General features: G+C 42.6%; 3 protein-coding genes across 6 annotated transcripts; 1 reads left to right on the plus strand and 2 right to left on the minus strand.

Moving 5' to 3' along the window:
• Positions 1–221: 221 nt before the first annotated feature.
• Positions 222–10,699, minus strand: ahi1 (Abelson helper integration site 1). The gene is made up of 27 exons (XM_031847300.1): positions 10,621–10,699; positions 10,131–10,213; positions 9,636–9,754; positions 8,888–9,468; positions 8,687–8,775; positions 8,390–8,576; positions 7,901–8,093; positions 7,723–7,818; positions 7,456–7,641; positions 7,108–7,260; positions 6,630–6,762; positions 6,307–6,430; positions 5,795–6,024; positions 4,926–5,032; positions 4,719–4,837; positions 4,304–4,434; positions 4,080–4,220; positions 3,764–3,957; positions 3,623–3,668; positions 3,447–3,499; positions 2,944–3,061; positions 2,570–2,628; positions 1,830–1,895; positions 1,579–1,741; positions 1,407–1,492; positions 988–1,076; positions 222–814 (listed from the first exon to the last, which is right to left on the minus strand). The coding sequence occupies exons 2-27, from the start codon at positions 10,138–10,140 to the stop codon at positions 631–633; spliced, it is 3,657 nt and encodes a 1,218-aa protein (XP_031703160.1). The 5' UTR covers positions 10,141–10,213; positions 10,621–10,699; the 3' UTR covers positions 222–630.
• A 22-nt stretch (positions 10,700–10,721) lies between these two features.
• On the plus strand, positions 10,722–16,433 carry LOC116383413 (vacuolar protein 8-like). The gene is made up of 14 exons (XM_031847214.1): positions 10,722–10,727; positions 11,213–11,465; positions 11,634–11,753; positions 12,371–12,490; positions 12,637–12,756; positions 13,242–13,361; positions 13,459–13,667; positions 13,751–13,796; positions 13,876–14,009; positions 14,681–14,806; positions 14,907–15,021; positions 15,117–15,251; positions 15,346–15,471; positions 15,583–16,433. The coding sequence occupies exons 1-14, from the start codon at positions 10,722–10,724 to the stop codon at positions 15,714–15,716; spliced, it is 1,764 nt and encodes a 587-aa protein (XP_031703074.1). The 3' UTR covers positions 15,717–16,433.
• Positions 15,864–22,031, minus strand: map7a (microtubule-associated protein 7a). 4 transcript variants are annotated; one of them, XM_031847364.1, is made up of 15 exons: positions 21,551–22,031; positions 20,762–20,866; positions 20,491–20,565; positions 20,229–20,392; positions 20,018–20,117; positions 19,733–19,849; positions 19,364–19,497; positions 19,113–19,237; positions 18,785–19,005; positions 18,524–18,701; positions 18,256–18,424; positions 18,021–18,125; positions 17,820–17,870; positions 17,465–17,693; positions 15,864–16,733 (listed from the first exon to the last, which is right to left on the minus strand). In XM_031847364.1, exons 1-15 carry the CDS (start codon positions 21,675–21,677, stop codon positions 16,723–16,725), a joined length of 1,911 nt encoding a protein of 636 aa, XP_031703224.1. In that variant the 5' UTR covers positions 21,678–22,031; the 3' UTR covers positions 15,864–16,722. The 4 variants fall into 4 exon arrangements, with proteins under 4 accessions (XP_031703224.1, XP_031703223.1, XP_031703222.1 ...); XM_031847363.1 differs by having other exon boundaries at positions 19,364–19,521; XM_031847362.1 differs by having other exon boundaries at positions 20,491–20,595.
• Positions 22,032–22,234: the final 203 nt, after the last annotated feature.

A 22,234-nucleotide genomic window follows, 5' to 3' on the forward strand; every position in this document is an offset into this window, starting at 1 on the left:
CACAAAAAAAAAAAATCGATATCTTCTTGCTAGTAGCATTTTAAAATGAAAAGATATTAACGTGTAAAAAAAGTAGAATATAAAACAATGACATGCTATAGCTTACAATTCAACTTGACTGACTCAAACTAGTCTTTAAAAAAATAGCAACAAGCAGAATAATTAGTATCCTGTTTGCATTGTTTCACAGGTACATTCCAAAAATGTGACGCATACATAATCAAAACAGCCCTGAGGCATATTTATTTAAATATTTTAGATATCAAAAGTGTGACTTCACATGTGATGAAACATTTGGAAAGGAGTAATCTGTATTTTTATATAGTTGTGTAGAAGCGGCGTATAAAAACGTTAAACTCTTACAGGATAAGAAAATAAAACTACAATATTACAGACGTTCTGTTTTCTATATCTTCAGTAAAAATGTACACATGCTCATGACAATAAATATGTAACACATACGACAAGAAGTCCTAGAATTATTTACGTGAACACATCTTTACATTTTCATTTAGTACAACGCAGAACATACTGACTCATATAGTTCACATAATCAAATGTAAAAATACATCAAATAGAGTGACGGTGAAAGCGTTGTTGCGAGTTGAAAGCAGCGATGTGTCTGTGAGTTTATGTATCGGGCTCGAAGGCTCCATTAGTCCGGCCGGTCGGCCTCTTTGGGAGAGGCCTGTCTGTTGCTCTGCCTCTCCTCCTCCTGGTGCTCGTCGACACCGGAGCGTCTGCATCTGAAAACGTGGCTCGGGACGAAGGTGCAGCGACTCCTGACTTTTTCACCTTCTTTTTCCTTCTAGCTCTGCGGAAAAAAAAACATCATTCACAATCATAAATTATTTCTAAAACCATAACAAAACATGTCGGTTATAAAACCCGCTTTGCCTTGTTAGGGAAAAGCAACACTTAAAATCCCAACGCAGTGTTCAGTAACCGTGACCCTTGTGAATGATTTAAGCACAGCGAGCCACTCACCTGGCATCGGTCAACTCTGGTTCGGTGTCAGAGAGGGTCGGCTCAGAGAGAAACCTAAGTTCCCCGGAAGAACTAATTGCAGCAGATACCTTTGAAAAGTAATCAGGAGGAAACTTAAAATGATAGGAAAAGCCATCGCACCAAGCAGATATATAGATCAGTGTGCATTCTTTTAAGTCAACTTTAAAATCCCCAAAGTCTTTTAACAGAATACTTCAGCCCAAAAAAGTTTGAACAAGAGTGTGTGATGGTCAAAAGAAAGTATCACAGAAACATAGGCAACATAGACACGAGAGAGAAGACAAGAAATGTATTCGCAGCCACACCCTGTTTCACCTTTTAGCCAATTCTAATTACTGATGAATAAAAGGTATGATTGTAATCCAGGACATCCACACACTGTTAGTCTGTCTGCTTACCCTGGTTGGTGTCGCCCTCTCAACAGTCCCTTCAGACAAGGCTGCGTGTGCCTCAACAGACTGAGTCACCTCTTCATTGAAATCGCCTACGATATAAAAGAACTCAGCATCTGGCACCACATGTGGAAGTTTAGTATACATTGTCCACTTGGACAAGTGATGATTCACTTACTCTGATCTGCGACATAAGAAGCTAGAAAATATCCCTGCTGCCCATTGGCCAGACGCCCGAACCACCAGTTGTCGTTGTCTTTGTACAGCACTTGGATGACGTCACCGCGGCGTACGGTGAGTTCATCGGACCGATTAGCTCTGTAGTCGTGGAGCGAGACGACCTGGAAGAGCAGCACAAAGGTGGAGGGCTGGAGTGTGAGAGGGGAAAGGTTACATGCAACTGAGCTCGCAGCTACAGCGGATACTTACGACTTGTTGAACGGGGACAGGATCTGTTTCCACATGGATGCCTGAAGAGATGTGGTCAGGATGGCTCTGATGGAGAAAAATAATTTAAATCCTGACGAAGCAACAAAGGATATTAGCAGATAGCAGAAGTTGCCTAATCAGTGCAGCAACTTCCATGTGGTTCAGATTCAGCTGACAAAGTAAAAGACACATCAACAAATGTACATTTTGTTGACTCGCTATAATCAAAACAACAGCAAAAGATGGCGTTTGGTGATCATGGGAGTCTTCACCACCATTGTCCTCACTGCAGTCAGCTTCTCCCAGTTAGTATTCCTTTAGTATCGATCAGGAAGCTGAATGATCCGCAGAGGACTCCTCCTCTCGTGAACAAACGAACTTGGGGGTTTAAAACTGGTCTTAATCCGATCATTTAAGATCCAGACTAAAAACCTTCATCAGGTTTAAATATATAGTTAAAAACAAACAAGATCTAAAAAGTGTATCCTAAAAATGTGGCTTGAAACTGGATAGAATTGTAATCTATGACAGCTTGTGTCAGACGACCACAGCGCTGACGGATGGGCAGAGGGGATATTCAGCCACTGACAGGCGAACAAATGAAACGCACCGGTACCTTGATTAAAATGACAGATTTGAGATAATGTAAGTGCACAAACTCATCAAAATCTATAACATAGGTTTTTCGTTTTTTAAGACATTCAATTGAGGAAAAGTTACTTATTATGTAACAGCCTTACCGTCTGCAGCCTGAGAGACGAAGCTCCTCTTAGACGATGACCGACTGGACTGAAACCGCCTGAAATTCCAAGAAAAAAAACTAAAAGCAGGCAAAAAATATAGAACAGAATTCTGTGATTGTCTACAGAGATCACTTACGGACACAAGTGAAAACCACAAGCGGCCCATCTTTGTCTCTGTGTATGGTGTACATGCTTCAGGAGACTTAATAGTGGACCGTAATAGTGGAAGTACTTTGGTCACAGCAGGCTTTACTTCATGCAGCTATAATCTTGGAAAGTATTTGACCTCACATATCACAGAGCGGCAGTAAAAGTCATTCATTGGTTTGAGAGCAAATAACTGTGTGATTAACTGTGCAAGCCTTACTCACGATTTTGGGTGCTCAGAGCCGCCTGGGGGATAAGCTGCTCCGCTAGAGAAGCGGAGAGCTGCAGCTGAGCGTGCGGCGACAGGAGGGACGGAGGAGGTAACGAAGCACTTAATCCCGTCTGCAAAGAAAAGGCTGCACTTCAGTTGTCTGGCAATTTGTTTCAGGCCTCCTAATGCATTTTAAAGTCACGATTAAGTTAAAACTTCAGGAGTTTAATATGACATCAAATTCAGTACATAATGGCAGCCAGCAGGTTGACAAACTGCCCAGTAGAAATGCAATGCACTTCTGTAATGCTGTGCTAATCACAATTTGAGTTTATCAATAAAAATACTCTCGAGACACATTTCTGTGGAATGTTTCCTTTCTCAGCACTTGAGAGGAAACCTGAGAACAAGCTGGTTCAGACAGAGATTAGGTTACATCACCATATACGTATGACCCCAATAAAGACCGAGTATACAAAGGTGTGTTTACAAAGTAAATACTGATCAAACACTCACAGTGCCAGAATCGATGGTGAAGCTCCTCCCCATGTGAGTAATGCTCACTCTGTCTGAAAACCAAACACAACAAAAGCAGAATATTTTCCCACGTAAATACAGAGACGGGTCAATTGAGACGTAATGCAGCACACCTTGTTCATCATAAAACTGTGTACAAACAACACATACAGTACCTTGTTCATAAATGTATCCAGAGGTTGAAGACCTCTGATGTGGCTCCTAAAAAAAAGATTTGAAAAAGTGAGTTTTGGAGATTTTGAATTGCTGTATTTCTATATGTACTTATATCTAAGTAATAGAAGATGAGTATTTACAAGTACTGAATCCAGTTGCTCTTTAACACATTGCATTTTCAATGCAAGTCGTGTTGCTTGGGCAAACTGATCCATGGTTGAAGCAACAGATGTGTCCTGTAACGCCGGGGGGTCGGGTGCGTTTCTGATGGTTCTGGCGTCTGTAGAAGCTGATCTGCTCGCAGCTTTCATATTGTGCACCTCCAGCTGGGAAACTGTGTGATGAAGGATGACATCGTTTGTATTTTTAATACCTGTCCTGTATGTAAGCACAGTGGATGAGAGATTCAGGGGCTACATCCACAGGAAAAGGCACTTGTCAGGTGTTTTCACAAACCTTTGCGGTCGTACAGGTACAGGCGGACAGGCTGGCTCTGACCGAAGGCACTGAAAGCAACCATGTTTTCGTGAGGGTGGAAGGACACGCCGTGGAGAGCAGTGGGGTACAAAAGCTCAGAGTAGACTGCAACTTGGTCCCCTGAAAAGACAGAAGAGATGACAGCTGGAGCCACTGTGCATAACACTATCAAAACTGGCAGAAAATAAACACCATAATCTCACCTGTGTCTGTATTCCAGACATACGCCATCCCATCCTCGCTGCCAGAGAAGATGAAGCTCCCACATGGCGTGAATGTGCTATAAATCCTCTCTCTGTAGTTTGTGGCTCCGGTGTACTTCTTCACAGCCAGGCTGAAAGGGCAGATACATTGTTGAAAAGATGGAACATTTATATTTTAAGCTTGAACAAAGAATGTATGTTTTTTGGACTGTAACAACAACTATTCTGGGCAACACAATACTGTATGTTTCATACATGTTTGATGATACATTCCTCTCCTACCTGTAATTATTTAGAAATACAAACACCAAGACTTAAGTGATACATCATCTTATTTAGTCTGTATTTTAGTCAGAGGTCACCGTTTCCTGTAATTACAGATGGTGCTTTTTAAGTTAAGTCTTATCTTATTTACATTCTCAAGTCCATCACCCTCAGGACACTGTCTTTGGCGTGGATGAGCAGGCACCGCCCGTTCGGATGGAGCTGCAGCATGTTGATGGGGACACCCCTGAGATCACTCTCATCAATTTTCTGCCAAGACAAAACATGCAGAGTTTCTTAAAGTATACCGTGGAATATGTACATTTGGATCAAACATGACAAATACAATGTCCTGTACCTTCTCTATAGACCAGCGATGACATGGGTGATGCCGCTTGCTGTCGTTTATTGTAGTTCTCCACACAAGGATTAGGCCCGTACTGTCTGCAGAGAACATTCTCCTTCCTAATTACAACAAATACAACAAAAGGAGCTATAAGAAGGCACAAGTATAACATTCTTCTTTCACATTACAAAAGATGCTGGCTCACGTTCAATATCCAGAGCACCACAATTTGCTTTACAGAGGACGGTTAGAGTATAAATACTCAATACAATCCCCCTCATGCACATCTGCATGCTCACAAACACACTGGAACGTTCCGGTGGTTTCAAGGGGTGTCTGTGTGTGTGTGTGTGTGTGTGAGTGACGGCAGCAGCAGCAGCAGCAGCAGCTTATGATTAAGACATAAGCTATAGCATAAACAAAAACAAATGAAGCATTGCGTTAGTGCAGCTGACTATTTTATTTTAAATTAGATTCATACTGGGGGAACTTTCCTCAGAAGTAGCTGGAGCCGCCTCCCCTTCCTCTGAAAGCCACTGTCTGTGGACTTTCGGTTTATGACTATGAATTGTACATCAACTTCCATATTGGTGGCCAATTGACAAAACAAAGAAAATAGTTCAACGACAGAGGCAAGCCAGATGTATGTTTCATGCATAAAGTTTTGAATGATATCAATTCTTAGTTAAATATTAAAGCCAGGACACAAAATAAACCTAAATGAATATTTTACATCATTCAGTATTTCCTACATTTACATGCAGTGGACCCCCCTCCTAATGTCATTAAAGACCTATTTTATGTACAGTATATGGAGGCAGAGGTGAGAGGTACAGGTTGCCGGTTTATTGGGTTTACACACAACATTGACAACACAATACCTTCAGAGTCAAAACAAATGGAGTTGATGAAACTGTTGTGACCCTCAAACTCCTGCAGCAGCTGGCCATTCACATCATCGACGTCGAGCCTCCACACTCGTACCAGAGAGTCGAAGCCCCCCGTCACCACCAGGTTCTGGGCTGTGGGTTGGTACTGAGCACAGTACACGAAGGATGGATGAGGGAGCACCTTCTGGGCCGATCCCTGAAGCCTCTCCACGTTCCACTCTCTAAAGCAGGAGAGCAAGAAAACATTGGAATAATGCTGACCCTCTTTTGTGCAAAGAAATGATGTTCTTTAAATAACGTTCTAGTCAGACAATCCCCACTACGGCCCAAAACATGCTGGTAACATAAACACATGGTGAGCCACTTAATATGAAGGGTACTTACTCCGCCTGAAGGTACTATTGCAAACAGCTAATACAGCAGTTGAGTCAACAAGCAGGCACAGCTCATTGTGACTGCAGATCAGTGTCATTTATTCTTCAATCTAACAAACTGAAACTTACCTGACAGTTCCATCAGAGGAGGCAGACACAAGGCTCCGATCGTCTGTGGACCAGCAGAGATCATAGACTATTTTGAGATGGCCACTGAACGCGGCCAAAGCCTGGCCAGAGGGAATCTCATACACTGAAACAGTAAATGAATGGGTTACTCATTGAACAGTATCGATTATTCTTATTTGTATATGCTTGGAAGTTGTAGAGTCCTGAGATGATCCCCAGAGCTGTTCATGTATAAACAGCAAGTGAATTAGCTTGTGAGTACTGCTGAGGAGTGAAGCGCAGCGTCAGCAGGAGGAGCTTCACACGGACGAGCTGTTGCTTACCTACTACAGGGAAAGCGTCCGTGTCAGCACAAGCAGCAGCCAGCATCGTCCCGGTATGAGAGAAGCGCAATGTGAAGCAGCCCATCCGACCACCGCGGAACGACAGCATGGACTTGTTAGGAATCCGACAGACCTTATACAGAGAATCAACCACATTTCAAGGATTCACATTCTGATTTCACATTCACATTCACAGGATTCACAGGTTCACATTTTCTTCTGTGTAAAAACAACACTGATATGGCCTTGTGTGCAGTGCTGTTAGCGTCAGCTGAACTTAACATCATTGTCACATTACGTAGAACAGGGACAGTGAATTTGTTCTCCCGTCTCTTACATAGGTGATGCATGAGAAAGAGATCACTTGACAGCCACTATGGACAGGAGGAATGATCACAGCGACCACAACCAGCTTGAATGTAAACTTGTGAGTGCTGTTTGTCTGGTTAATCAAATACTAATTCCTGATTCCACCGACCTGTCCAGGCAGCCTGCTCCATCTCAAGGCTGGCGGCTTGCTGTCTAGAGGCTGAGTCAGGCTTCTCTTGGTGACCTCATTCTGCAGTTCACTGTAGGAGGTGCTACCCCTCTCCTCCTGCAGGGCCATCATGGACCGAATACTGGGGTCCACCTACAGAACAAAGGCCAATCTTAGCTCACAACATATCACTGAATCCACTTGTGGCTTAACACCAGAATATCTGAAACAGCTTTATATCTACAGTATCACTAATACCTTACACGTCAACTATTTGCATGTCTACATATCTATATTAACAATGTAAGACAGATTACATACATAGTAGCAGCTATAAAAAAAACGTACATGTTCAGGGAGTTTGATGCCTTTCACCGTGACATAAAGGGTGGATGCGTATTTGTTCCGGGGGTACTTCCTCCACCACTCGACCACCTCAATCGTTTTGGGTTGTCTCTTTGCCCGAGGTGGCGGGCCGAAGAGCTGGAGGCGAAGTTTACTGTCGATATTCAGCAGACCATTTGTGCCGACAAGCTAAAGGATACAGAGAAAATTGTGAGATAAGGATTATAAAGAACAGTTCAAATCCAAGTCAAACCAGGCCAAATATAGCACCTTGAGAAAAGCCCATGCAATCTTTCTGAATCCTCGCTCATGCTGGTCAACGTCAACGTTGGCTCTTGCTTCTTCCATTGTTATGAAGTCCAGGATCTTCAAGAAACATTTAAATGCAAAGAATTATTGATGGCGACATTGAAATTGGCCAAATATGTCGAGATGAAGTGTCTCTTACTTCAAAGAGAAGTATAACTCTGGGGCTTTCATCCTTTTGTTCAACAAAGTAACCGAAGCGTTCGTTGAAGATGATCTGCTCCTGCCACTCAGGGATGATTGATTTGTTCTTCTTGAAGTCAAATGGTTGAGTCATGATGGGGAGAATGTGGTCAACGTTGTCTTGCTCATAAAATGAGGAGACTGGCCGATGGCTATGAAAAACAAGACAACAACATTTAAATATTGTGTTCATTCAAAGGCTTTACCACACTCTGCACCCTTTGACACGAGAGGTGAAAATAACTGTAAAGCATGCCTAGACGGAACTAAAACACAAAAATAATATAGTCCTAGTGTTACAAGTTAGAGTTACAAATAAAGTATGTACCCGGCAATAGCAACACAAGTGTTACAAACCATTAAAGACGTGAAAATACAATTTAACACTGAGTTAAACGCTGATCTGAACTGTAGTAGTGTAGTGTGTCTAAAGAGTGTCCGTTCTCACCAGTCTTCCTTCTTCACATACTGTCCAGTGTTCTCATCGACGACATGTATCTTCACCATCGGGTGTGAGATCAGCAGGTCCGTCTTGAGGCGATCTGTTCTGTGGACAAACACTCCCAGCACAAGGCTGTCATCAAATGTTGGTTTCTGTGGTACTTCTGCCTCCGTTTCACTCTCTTCTTTGACAACTGAAAAAACGGAAAATTAAAAAACATTAAATTCATCAACATTGTAAACTTTTAAAGGGAATTTTTCAAATGATTTCTTGTAGTTAGGCTGACAGTTAACATCCAGTTACCATGTTTTTTCTTCTTCTTTTTCTTCTTTCCCTTGGATTCAGCTTCATTGTCCACATCAGCATCCTGGTAAGCGTCTTCATCTTCATCCCTAGTGGACCAAAAACATTTTACTTCAATATGCTGCTAAGAACTGTAGTCTGTAGCCGAATAACTAAATTCAATTTTAAAAAAATGTCAAGCATACTAGTAGATATACACACCCTACTTCCGGCTGTGTGATTACAGATTTCAGATTTTTCTTTTTCTTCTTTCCGACATCGTTATTGAGTGAAACATTTTGGGAGAGAACTCTCTCTTCCTCAGTCTTGGTGCTTGTCGCCTTTAAAGTCCTCTCCTCCTTCTGTGCAATCTGCTGCTGGTATTCATGCAGCAGCTTGTCCTCTGCATCCTCCACCTGACTCACTTCCTTGGCCTCTGTATCTCCCTTGCCTTTCCCTTTTTTACTTTTCCGCTTTGGTTCCTTTCCACCACCTCCACCATCTGGCTCCAAAGCAATCTCAGACTTGGAAGCCTCCGCATCCTCCTGGGTGTAACTCTTGGTATCCTCGGGTACAGGAAGGGGGGGAAGCTCCCTCCTGCTTTTCCTCTTGCCTTTTGACGTCTGAGTCTCCTCTTGGTTTCTACTGTTGTTGACATTAACCTTTTCCGCTGTTTCCCTCTCTCTTCGCTTATTCTTGGTGTAGCGAGGGCTGCCCTGTTCGGGGTGATATGTGTTCTGGAGGATGGTCTCATCATCTTCTGTGTCCTTCTCAAGGTTGAGATTCTTTTTTAGATTCTGAAGCTAAAAGAAACAGGGGGAAAGGGAGAACTAAGAAACGACAATATATACGTATGTAAAGCTTGTTTCCCTGAATACAATGTTGACCATTTCAATTACTTTGCATTACTTTCCACTTATCTTGGAGAAAGGAGGTTAAACAAACCAGGTGAAACTTTTAGAACACGTACCACAATAGTCTCCTGAGTTTCAGTCTTTTTCTTCTTCAACTTTTTCTTATCTGACTCAGAGTATTTCTTGAAGACTTCATTGAATCTTTCCCGGGTCTTTGCCCGGTCTTCACTCGCACCTGTAAAAAGGTTCCACTCATAAATGGGCAAAGTGACCCTGGACCTGGGTTACATTGAGATCAGTTAATACTATGTGATCAAAGAAGTGTATATTGCTGTGGTGAAGGGTGCATTTTCAACTAATACTTACTATACTTGCTTATTACTTCACTATATTTATTTACTTACATACAAGACATGATCAGCAAATAAAAGATGGTGCATTTTTATAGATTAAACTACCCAACAGTGCGTAAAATAGTTTAAATTAGCCTCACCTCGATCAACTTCAACATTAAAATGCTTACATACTTAAACTTGAATGCATAATAATATCAAACGAATGATACAATAATATAACACTCTGAAAGGATGTATTTTGCACTATAAACTCACCTACTGGCATCCTCAGGCACCGTTATGTCTCTCATTCTGAGTGCAAAACGTGCGTAATTATTCCAGGCAGGAAGGCTTTCATCCTACAAATACAAAACACGGATCACAATCATATTGTCAAGTATACGTTACACATACAAGGCTTAGGTGATTCATGTTAACCTTGCACAAATATAAAATATCTGCTGGATCATTCTTTGTTGGTTTGTAACGTGCACAGTTAGTTTTGCATGTTGGATCAACACAGTAGAACAAACCCACATCGTTTGCTTAGCTGAAGCTAAAAACAACATTTGTGAGACGCTAACAGCTAACGCTAGCTTGGTAACTGCTAACATTAGCTATAGCATAAGTGATATTATTAGCTCACTAGGTTTGGTACAGAACGACTTAGCTTCTTCAAGCAACCGTTTGAAGCTCAAATTAAACCGTACTCCATACTTGGGTTTATAAAAGATGGAGAGGAGTTAGCTAAGGTGTGTATTTATACCCTGCAGTGATTGTGCTGTCCTCCGACTTCACCAACGACGCTGCGACGGTTTCCAAGTCAACCAAAACAGGGCTGGACGTGAGAGGCGGGGCGTGGCGGCCATGTTTGTGACGTAACGACAACAACACCAGATTCACCAACGGCTGAACCGTGGAAAATAACATACAATATAAAAATAACTTTAAAAGTTTATTTTCTACTATCAAACTGCACTAAATTACATTTAGGTGACGCAGCTGCAAACAAGTATTTTTGATATTATTTAATATATGTTTTATCCTTACAATTAGAACACAAACAACTCTCTAAATTGCATTACAAAATATATAATGTGATACAATTATACATACTTGGAAGATGCTGTAACCAAAAAAAAGAGCAAAGATAAATAAATGAATACAACAATAATAATTATAATATTTTTTTACAAAAAAAAACACGAGACCAGATTCAAAAATGCAGTACTGCTAATAAACTTCCCTTATTTTTTATAATTTTATAATATTTGCTTCTAAATAAGAGTTGTGCGTAAAGGGTCTGAGCCGTAATCCCCACTGTCACGTGACGTTCCAGTGGGCGTGTCTGTGTGCAGGTTGGGCAACACAGGCAGGTGCGGTGCCTTTCTGCTGAAGATGTAGTCATGGCTTCTGGCTTTTGTGAGGATTGCTCCCGACTGCTGAAAGAATTTTGCCTTTATTTGAGGAAGGTTTGCAGAGAGTTTGAGCAAAAAATAAGAGACGTTTTCAGGGAACTTTCTCAGTGCACCTGCTTTAGGACTACCCCGGAGAGTAGTTTCCTGAGGAGGAGGAGGACGCAGGAGTTGCCCTCTTTACACCTGCTGTGTGGTAAGAACATTGTTCATTTTCTTTGTTGTAGACAGCACTGTTGTGGAGGGAAGTCTACCCAGTTGATGTAGCTAGATCTGTAATTTAGGACATACAACGTTACATCAAAGGTGTATTTGTAACTTAATAAGAAAATACTGGGAATTGTATCTGTTTTTTCTTTCTTAGATGATGAAACTCAACTACTTAATCAGGAAAGTCTGCACGCGCTGAGCAGACTTGCATCCTCGGAAGACACTGATCTACAAACTACTGCAGCCATGTTTTATTTACATGTCAGTCATCATTGTGAGTAAAGAAATCAAACCGATGTCTATGTTGCTTGACTATCGTCATTACAGCATGCAGGTCAGTGGTGCAAAGAATGACGCTATTGTTTGCGCTCCAGGTTTCTCATATCACCGACTGTCGAGATAAGCCCTCCAACGAGTAAGACTGGTATCATGCAAATGTCCAACTGTTTTTTTTTTCCAGTGTTGGGAGACCATTCCCAGCGTGTGTTTGTAGTGTCAGTTTAAAGACATAACAAATAGATTTTATTTTGAAAACCCACAGTATAATAAGTACAGAAGCAATGATTCATATAAAGTATTACCTTTAGTCCAGGTTAGATCCAGTTATATGCAAAGTGTAACCACATACTATATTTGCTTAAACATGGCAGTTGACAGATTCCTGTGTCTACTTGGTTGTGGTGGAGAGAACACTGTGGGCTATTTAGGACCTGAATTTAAAACTCATTTTTGGCTTCAGCCAGTGAGACTGACAGCTAATTAAGATTGTGTTTAACTTGTAGATCATTCCTGGATATTCAAAAAAATACTTTTTTGCGTCAAGAACTTAAACAAACTCACAAAAGTCTGCCTCTTAAACCAATGTTGTTTTTTTTGCTTTGTGTGTTACAGTGAAATCCCCTCTACCAGATGCCTTCATGGAGCCAGTCATGGCCTTACTTTTATCAACTGACCTAGATGTGCAAAAGACGATATCTCTCTCCTTGGTCAATCTGTTAGCCAAGAATAACGGTAAGAGATAAGAATCACAAGGTATTTAAAGTATCGTCTTTTGACTTTTGAATTAAAAATTAAAATTATGCATCACAGTTTACACCTGAAATCCCATTTGTGTGGATCCGATGGTCATAATTGCTGTCCATGCGCTCTGATTCCAGTGTGCAAAGAGTTAGTGATTGAAATGGGGATGCTGGTGCCCATCCTGGAGCTGTTCCAGTCTGCTGACACCACCGCTCAGTGTCACTCGTGTGCCTGCGTCACCTTGCTGGCTTCCTCAGGTTTGTTCCGACTGGGAGGACCCTGTTGAATAAATCTCACAAAATATCTCAACAGTAAATAATTTGCATTTGGTGAAAGGACAGAACAAATTAGAAACAACATATAGAAAACATAGCAATCAATGTATTTGTGTATTGCTAATTTAACCAGCCATTTATTTAGTGTTACAGTAGGATTTGATAGTGCAAGTGTATTTGTTTTTGCATAATTTGTTATGTGAGGATAGCAGTATATTGTATATGTAAGTCCGCACTCTGCCACATATGCTATGCAAGACATATGGGAATAATCAGAGGAGATGGTGAGAAATAGAAAGAAGATGCTTCATAAAATGCCTTTCTGCATCGTCAGTATTCCAGTCTTATTCATCCTGGCTCGCCCCAAATGATATCTTGTGTAAGTCTGCAGAGACACAACAATACCATTGTAGTTCTGTTGCAATCAGCTGAGCATTCATTGGAGGTTTTTCTTTCTTTTCATACAGAATCAAAAAGTGAAGCTATCATGGTGGATGGCATCATGCCACTGTTGGCTTTAGCCAAGTCCTACGAGCCACAGGTGCAACAGAACGCCACTTGGGCTCTGTTACACCTCACACAGTCAGGTGGGATCATTTCCTTTTTTTTTTTTTTAATGGAACCAGAAGCTGCTGTGTTTTGTTTTGCTTTAATACAACACAAAAAAATCTCTTCTTTGCCCAGATTGGTCCACCAGGATCTTATGTGAAGTGGGAGCCATTCCTGTCCTGGTTCTTCTGCTGCAGTCCTCAGACTCAGAAGTTCAGTTTTACAGCTGCACCGCTCTGTGCAACATCACTGCTGTTCGGGAGCACCACCCAAAGTTGCTCAGCATGGGGGGGCATTTTTTGTTGAAGTCTCTTCTGACTCTCGTGTCTTCTTCTGTGCAAAAGGTAAATGTGACTTTAAGTGTCTGAGTTTGAAGGTAAATCATCAACAATGTTTGATAAAAATCGTATATGTGTTTCTTTTTCAGAATTCGACTCAAGCATGCAGATGCCTACAAACTCTCTCAAAGAACGGTAATTATAAACAATGAAGCCAGAGATTGATGCCATACCTAAAGCAGATGCTGTTTGTCATTTTCATTTGTGCGCGTAGTGCTGATCCAGGAGCAGCTGATGGAGCTCGACTGTTTGGTGCCCCTGAAGGCGCTGCTGAAGAACTCTTCTCCTGTGCGGAGAGAATCTGCCATAACACTACTTTCTGCACTGTCGGCTCACCCACCGAACAATGTACGATTTCCTACACAGCACGATCATAACAATGATGGAGTTGGTAACTATTGGTGCTGTGTAACAGCTGGGAAGACTTTGAAAAGGGATTTATTATACTATTGGGGCATTCATTTCCTTATATGTAAAAAAAAAAAAAAAAAGACTGTAAATATAAACCAACTGTTCTGTTTATCTCACCTATGGTCACGAGCTCTGGGTCGTGACCGAAAGGACAAGGTCGCGGCTACAAGCGGCCGAAATGAGCTTCCTCTGTAGGGTGGCCGGGCTCAGCCTTAGAGATAGGGTGAGGCGCTCGGTCATCAGGAGGGAGCTTGGAGTCGAGCCGCTACTCCTTTGCGTCGAAAGGAGTCAGCTGAGGTGGTTCGGGCATCTAATTAGGATGCCCCCTGGACGCCTCCCACTGGAGGTTTTCCAGGCACGTCCAACTGGGAAGAGACCCCGGGGAAGACCCAGAACACGCTGGAGGGATTACATCTCCCAGCTGGCCTGGGAACGCCTCGGGATCCCCCAGAATGAGCTGGAACATGTTGCCGGTGTGAGGGAAGTCTGGGTCAGCCTGCTTGGCCTGCTGCCACCGCGACCCGACCCCGGATAAGCGGAGGAAAATGGATGGATGGATGTTCTGTTTACATCTTAATATTGATAATATTTCCATGGTTTGATTTCAGGACGTCCTCGTGAGTGAGGGTCTGTTGGAGGAAATTGGTCAGCTGCTTCATCATCAAGCATCTGTCATAATCACACACAGCTGCAAGATCATCACCGACCTGTGTAGCTCCAGCATGGGTCAGCAGGTACACTGAGGCTACAGTTCATGACTTCACGACACGTGTTTGTAGTAAATATGTTTGCGCAAGTAGCCTGAGATTGATTGATCCCATCATCGTTATCTAGGCTGTGATGGATAGTCTGTGTTTATCAGGACTCCTCGGGGCCCTTTTGTCTCCGTCCGTGTCAGATGAGACCTTGCTGCATGTGACGTCGTGCTTACATCACCTCATGACCTGGGGTGAGTGATGAATTAGTTCTGTGTGTGTACATAATAAGATCCCTCTTTTTATATGAATCATTTTCATAATCCTTCACGATATGTCACTATTTCAGATCCACTGAAGTCTAACTTGTCGGTGACAATAACATCAGAGCAAGTTTCAAGACTTGTAAGGTTGTCCGCACAAATTCAAAATCCTCAGTTGTCCTACAACAGTGCGGCCATCATCAGCACACTAGAAATGACTGGTAATGTTGTGTGGTAGTATTCCTTTCTGATAACCAGCTTGGCTTTGTATTATTACATATTGTCATATTCTGTGTTTCCACACTATTCCCCCAGAGGAGATGGTCCAGTTGCTGAGACCTCACTACATTACCATGTTGGAGTACCTGTTGGTGTTTCTCAAAAAGAAGGATGTTAAGTTGCAGCAACTCGGCATAGTTACCGTATTCAACCTCAAGAAAGGTGTGTATTTGTCGCACCCCCTACTTATTAAGCAACTCAATGATCTTACCATACTAGGTACCATTTCAAGTCAGGAGTTGTGAGCCTGCTTTGTGCCGTCTTCCTCTGCAGACGGAGGCTGTTCCTCTCTGTTGGCTGGCAGTGAGTTGGAGGCTCAGCTCTGGAAGGTGCATGCGCAGACGGAAGAAACCAGACGGCTGCTGCAAATGATTAAGCCTCTTTCTCGATCTTCTGTCGACCCTTGACTTCCTCAGCACAAACGCTAAGAGATGTGCACAGTGTTTACATTCGTGCACATTATGGACAAGCAGCTTTTTTTATTCTATCGTGTTTATTTCATTTCAAATGTTTATGTTTACAGTCAACACATTAAGTGAAAAACAAGGCAGAGATGCGGCATAGTCTCAACTTTAATGAAATATGGCGTATAGTTCAACTTTTTAACAGGTTCACAAGTGATAGTTATGAGCAATCCTTAAACTATAGGATCAAATATTGATGATCAGATACATTTGTTTTTATATGCTTTTATTATAATAAACTCTTTTAACCTCTACGCCTGAAACTTTGCTTTGAGTGATATAATGAATCAAACAAAGCAACTGTCAGTGCAATAAATGTTTTGTGCATCGTATTCTCTAAAACAACACCCACAAAACTGAAGCAAAGTCTTTGGAAACTAAGTTCCTTAGCAGCTTTGAAATATGTGATTGCTATACTTCACAAAATCAAAGGGAAAGATAGGAATTTACATGAACTTTATCCAACAAACCTATAGTCTTCTGTTCTTTGCGCAAACAGCCACTTGAGCTATTCTAATTCCACCGTGACAAAACCGAGGAAGGGAAAGTGCTCGGATTGCAAGAAATATCAGGAATAAGCAAAAAAGCATGGCTAACACACGTTGGGATTGTTAGAATGGCTATTCCTAGTATTTCCCAGAGGCAACACTCGCCAGCAAACTATCATTACCACTGTCTACATCTACTGGTTTTTGGATCTTCATTATTAGTTCAGAAACCTGCTGTACTAAGGAAAGCAATAAAGAACTTGCCCAATGTTTGTGCCACGGTTTACACACAGAAAAGTGACCGAATGCTGACGTCCTCAGTGAGAGGCAAGGCTGTACTCTTACATGCTCGTAGAAGGTGCCGAAGGGCAGCAAAATGGCTGTACTGCAGTGTGACTCCTGTGTATCGCAGAGAAATCACAGCTCTCCAACAGAGTCTTTGAGCCCATGTCTGCAGGTTCTCAGATGACCTCTGGAGAATGCACGATAGGGAGACAAAAAGGAGATATTAAATCAAAAGGTTTCAGGGCAGCTTAAGAGATAAGAAGAACATTTGTGATCTATTTCTAGACTTTTCATTAAGGGGAACTATATACAGGGAAAGGAGAGGCTACACCCATACTGTCTGGCATTGCGCGACGAGGTGAAATGTTGCAATACTTATCGGCCCTTTTCACAGCAGCCATGTTGACATGTCATTGCAGGGTAAACATAGATGTAATTAATACCAATAAGTATGGCCCTGTTCCATTTAGATGGGCCCTGGTATTGTGCATGCTGGCTCACTGCAGTGGCTGTGACGCAGTTAATAGAACAGGAACATGAATCATTTGATCAATTACACCTGTTTACCCTGTAATGACTGCTGTTAAAAGGGTCTATAACTTGTGAGTTTGCAAGCGTCAGTGTGCGGACAGGCACTTTTTCTTTCCTTTGCTGTTTTCCTGGATGATTTGAATATTGTATGTAGAGGCCACCAGGGTGTGGAACTTTCTTGTCCACCAACCAAAACAACTACTGGACTTTCCCCAGCACCTTAGTCTTGTTCACCAGCCTTGAATGATTTTATATACATTGCCTGCACAGCTCACAGTTGAAGAGGAATGAATGGTGCTGATTGTGTGGTGTCTCTGCCATACCTCATTAAATATGATTGGAAACAGACATGACTGATTGATGGAACAAGTCTGTAATCTGCCTCACCTGCTCGTTGGTGGCTCTGGATTTCCTCCAGGCCTGTGAGAGTCCTGAGGGACCTGCGTTCTTTGAAGGCCACAACAGGTACCATGTCCTCCTCATTGTTCAGCACCAGCTGGGAGGTCTTCGCCCCCACTGCCAGCTTGACGGCAACTTCTATAGTGCCGTTGCACACAGGCTCTGTGTTTTCCTTTGGTTGGGCTTCATTTGGCAAAATACTCGCTGGAACAGATGTCTGTGTTAAAAAGGATTAACCGATTTGTTCGTAGAAGTGGAGCTGGTTAGTCATTAGGATACTGAATGTGTGTCATATGAGCCCAGGGGCAATGTACTTTTACAAAAAGTTAGCAGTACATCTCACCGTATCTGGAGAATCTGTCCTTCTGGTTCTCCGCATGATCTCCTCAAGTCGCTGGAAAATAAAATGGCTTTTATTAAACCGTGCCGTCTCTTTAACGGGACAGAGCTTTTGATAGACTTTATTTTTATCAACACAGATAATACAGTGTTGTGTACAGATATAGTAATTAACATTTCAGATTATTTAGACATACTGTCAAACCTTTTTTCTTGCTTGACGAGCTGCCTCCTCTTTCTGTGCAAATATTTCTCGCTCTTGTTTCATCTGCTCTGCTTTTGCCCTCTCGTTGGCCTGTTCCTCCTCTCGCTGTACAAACAGTGAATGTCCATTAGAAATAGATTACAAATAAAAAGCGTCCAGAAGGACTCCCTGTGGGTGCAGAGGTTGTCCCCTCAGCAAAAGCCCTCGTGCACTGAGGAATGTTTGCATTTCTTACCTGTTTCTGCAGAAGAGCGGCTTCCCTCATAGCCTGAGCTCTTTCTTCTTCGGCCTGTCTCTGCTCCTCTTCCTCCCTCCTCATCTTCTCCTCTATGAGACGCTGAGCCTCGGCCTGCTGTCGTGCTCGCTCCTCTGCCCTCTTGCGCTCCAGCTCCTCACGACTCCGCCTGGACATAAATTAATACATTTATGTCCAATAATCATGACCTGTAATACTGGATGGCCTGCTACTGCAGTGTTTCTGTCTCGTAGGTGGACATGGTTACCTTTCGGCCTCTTCTCTTTGCAGGCGCTCTTGCTCCTCTCCCTCACGTTGTAGTCGGGCCTCTCTCCTTTTTTCAGCCAGGAGACGTGAGGCCTCCCCTGGGTCTGTAGTCCCGGCTGAAGTTCTACACATGACTTTAGGAGTCTGTGGGGCTGGCTCAAGAGGCGTTTGGGGAGGACCTGAAGAGAAATATTATCAACTTCATAACACATTTTTAATTGTTTTAAATACAGCACTTTATTTAAGCATTTCTCGAGCTTACTTCCATGATCTGCTGTCTCTTTGTCGGGTAGGTTCAAACACAGAGCCTCTGGTGGATTTTCATCCCTGATTTTCTCTCGCTGACCTTGAGCCGGAGTCCTGACAGGCCTTGAGTTACCAGGGGAGAGGGCTGAACTACCAACGGTAACATCTTCCTCAGGGACAGATGGGAGTTCGAGCTGCAGCGGGGTTGAGTGTCTGCTGATTGACCTTCGGGGGGTCCTTTTAAGATCCAGAAAGAAGGGAGCAGATGCCCCACTTTGTTCAGATCACTGGTACTATGTCATGAATGTAAAGCGGATGTTTTTGGTCAGAAACATTTCACTTACCGTTCAGGTGAGGGGGAAGTTGTTCTGCTCTGTTTGACTTTGGCTGTTTTCACACTGGTGTTGACGGCAGGTGATCTAGTATTTGAGTTCTTCTTATGAGCGTCTTGCTGTCTTGCTGCTTTGATCTAAACCAAAAAGAAATATCAGAATTATCTTTTGACATAATGTTTCTCAAATCAGAAAAAGACTGAAAAAATAGACAGCTGGGTGATCGTAAAAATATATAAGACCAGAGGGACAGCTAGAATTACCTGTGCCGTATTGATGCTTCTGTGCTGCTTGTTGTTGGGACTCGGGGAGGCGGATGGCATGTGGTGGACTGAACCAGAGTGGTGCTGGGGTTTGTGAGGGGCAGTGGTGGTGGAATTCATGGAGTGGAATGAAACTGCACGGCGACAAACATGGACAACTGAGCCCGTGATTTGTGCCGTAATTGTGGGAAATTGGAGGAAATATGCACAAATCATGGAAACAGTGATGGAATTGTGAAGCAGTGCGTAAACAGAGAGGAAAATGAACAGTTGGTTAGTTGTAGTATTAGGCTATCTTACAAATGCACTACAAACAATTGGCATTGCCATAATGTTAAAGCAGGGTTCTCCTATCATGGGAGTGAGTACCTTCTTCTCCGGACTGACAGCCAGCACTCTTGCTCCTGGCCAGATAAGAGCACGTGGGGGTAAGCAGGCGACTGACCAAGTTCTTCTCCCATGTTGTCAGAGGCAAGCGACGTGGTACTAGCATATTGATCAGTATAGAGTTTTAAGTGCGGCATAAACACAAAGATAAGGCACTCCAAGATGTTACACAATGAACAGATACTGTTAAGAATGGTGTTATGGGTTTTAAAAGATCATGTTAAAAGAGAGTGGGGAAAAAAAGAAAGCACATTTGTCTCTGCTTACCGTTCTTGGTGAGTTTCCTTCCTCTTGAGGTCTGACCGAGGCTGTGTTGGGCCCTTTGACTCTTCTCCACTGTCTTACGCACTGCAGATTCATATCGTTCCTTAATTCAGGACAACAAGCTTCAGTGGCGATGTTACTCAACCCAGAGCTGGGGAAGCCCCGGTACTCTCTAAAAATAAAAGTGTTTTGATTTCCACTCATCAAAACTCACTTTCTCCTCCTTCTGTCTCTGCTTGCGCTTCTCCTCCACAGCAGTACGTTTCCTCTCCTCTTTGAGCCTCTGGTCCAGGAGTTTCTTCCTGCGCTCCTGCAGTTGTTGTTCGTAGTACTGCCTGGCCCGCTGCTCCCGCTCCAATCTGCCCTGCTCCCGAGAGGCTGAGGGGGGGAAAAGTGAACCAGTCTGAATAGAGCACTCAGTTATGTGTGTTGATCTTATTAGAAATGGAGGACAATAAATTAACAATGTCACATACCGATTAACTTCTGGTGCTCTTGTCTTCTCTCCCGTGCTGCTTTCAGCCTCTCATCAATATTTGGTCCATTAGCCACTAGAACGCCAAGATGATACTTTGTAGTCACTGGTTTGGTGCCATAAATTACATAAATATGCTATTAGTTGTATTAAACATTAAAACCCCAAATTTAGACAGTCTGTAAAATGAAGTCATGCTGAAAGTCATAATACAGTATCCTAATAATATGACAGCTGCTTGATAAAAGGATGAATGTGAGAGTTGTATCAACCTGCAGTGGCCCGTGTAGTGGCTGTGTTGCGGATTTGGGCAGCCTTGTTGACAGAACAGGCTGTTTTCTTTGCCTGTGAATTTGGTTCGATATAACCACCATTGTCTAAAAGTGAGGGGGAAAACAGCATGTTACTCTGTTAAAATAAATCCATAGCAATACCTCTGACCTCTTCTTATTTTTCATAATCTGACACTCAATATTCCTTTGATATTTTGGATTTTCTACTATCTGTAAATGCATCTTTTAGTACAACAGATGGCGTTCAGGGAGTGTTACATATAAAGCAAAACCAAATCAGCTTGGACAAATGGTCCCAAATAGTGACTATTGAGGACTTGGATGGCCTTAGGGGTCAGCTGCAATGGAAAGAGCCATTATAAATAACTTGCGTATAAAAAGCAAAGAGAACATGCTAGCACCTGATACGTCGTCATGACCGAAGAGCATTTATACAAAAGCACAAGGGGAGGGGGGGGATAACAATCACATGTATGAATTGCTTTAGGGTTGAATAATATCAGGATGCTGGTGATGCTATGTTTATTATGTCTACAGATTCCCCCTGATATCCTGGTGTTTATTGTTGCCATGCTCAGTTACAGAATGGTTTCCCAAAGAGAATGTATATATTCTATTCATGCGTCATCGATATGATCAGATGACCCTGTGTTTGAGATCTACAGTCATTCTGGCTTTGCTTCAAGGAAAGGCTTGTTTTGATCAGATACCATACAAATAACACTATATATGCATTCTTAAGCAACAGCACAGACAAAAGCTACTAACCTCCTGATCTTTCAAATCCATTCTTCTTCTTCTGGCTGTTGGCGGTACGTGTAGAAAGTGGTCCCTGCGATGGAGGGATGTCACTGTGTTTCTCCTGCACAGCCATGCTAGCTTTTGAGCCTGGCATACCAATGCTCGCACTCTTAAAAACCTCCTCCTCTCTCTCCTCCTTTCTCTCCTCCTCCTCTTTTGAATTTCTATTTCAAGATGCCTTCGGGTCCTCACTCTCCAAGTTGTCTGATGCAGAGGGCAGCCCTCTGCATCAGCTGCTTGTTCATCTGTGCCTTATAAACAGTGAGAGAGAAAAGCATGAAAACAAAGCATCCAGTTATCCCCGTCCTGTGGCTTAGGGATAAATCAAAGGTTATCCACAAATGTTGGCTACTCCTGTCTCCTCAAAATCTATGGACGTCTGGAGAGATTCTGATCCTCAATGAGTCTATAAAAAGGTGACTCCCCCTTGTGAGCTGCTCTGGTTTACTTTCACATAATATAGCTGTGTCACTTTAATTCCCCCACCACACTGCCAGCTTGCCAGATGGATGTAGCCAAAGGGATGCAGCGTTTCCTGGAGACAGAAAAAAAAAATGGCAGCAAAGATGAGAGCCTGTCTTCATGAATGATTACCATGAAAACGGTGGTGTAATATTCAGTGACATACATTGCTTTGACATTGACCTATTC

The sequence above is a fragment of the Anarrhichthys ocellatus genome, unplaced genomic scaffold, assembly GCF_004355925.1.
Source record: "Anarrhichthys ocellatus isolate YVR2014 unplaced genomic scaffold, GSC_Weel_1.0 scaffold7, whole genome shotgun sequence".
NCBI classification, from domain to species: Eukaryota; Metazoa; Chordata; class Actinopteri; order Perciformes; family Anarhichadidae; genus Anarrhichthys; species Anarrhichthys ocellatus.

Bases quoted from the DNA above. Each gene is read 5' to 3' on its own strand.
- LOC116383413 (XM_031847214.1), top strand. The intron at 15,252-15,345 runs GTAATGTTGTGT...CTATTCCCCCAG, and splicing joins CAGCACACTAGAAATGACTG to AGGAGATGGTCCAGTTGCTG. The intron at 15,472-15,582 runs GTGTGTATTTGT...CTTCCTCTGCAG, and splicing joins CGTATTCAACCTCAAGAAAG to ACGGAGGCTGTTCCTCTCTG.
- ahi1 (XM_031847300.1), bottom strand. The intron at 3,500-3,622 runs GTACTGTATGTG...TTTGGTTTTCAG, and splicing joins TGGATACATTTATGAACAAG to ACAGAGTGAGCATTACTCAC. The intron at 1,493-1,578 runs GTAAGTGAATCA...TTTATATCGTAG, and splicing joins TTCTTATGTCGCAGATCAGA to GCGATTTCAATGAAGAGGTG.
- map7a (XM_031847361.1), bottom strand. From the start codon at position 21,677: ATGCCAGGCTCAAAAGCTAGCATGGCTGTGCAGGAGAAACACAGTGAC. The intron at 19,006-19,112 runs GTAAGTGAAATG...GGATCTTAAAAG, and splicing joins ACTTCCCCCTCACCTGAACG to GACCCCCCGAAGGTCAATCA. The intron at 17,694-17,819 runs GTGAGATGTACT...TTTTTAACACAG, and splicing joins GGACAGATTCTCCAGATACG to ACATCTGTTCCAGCGAGTAT.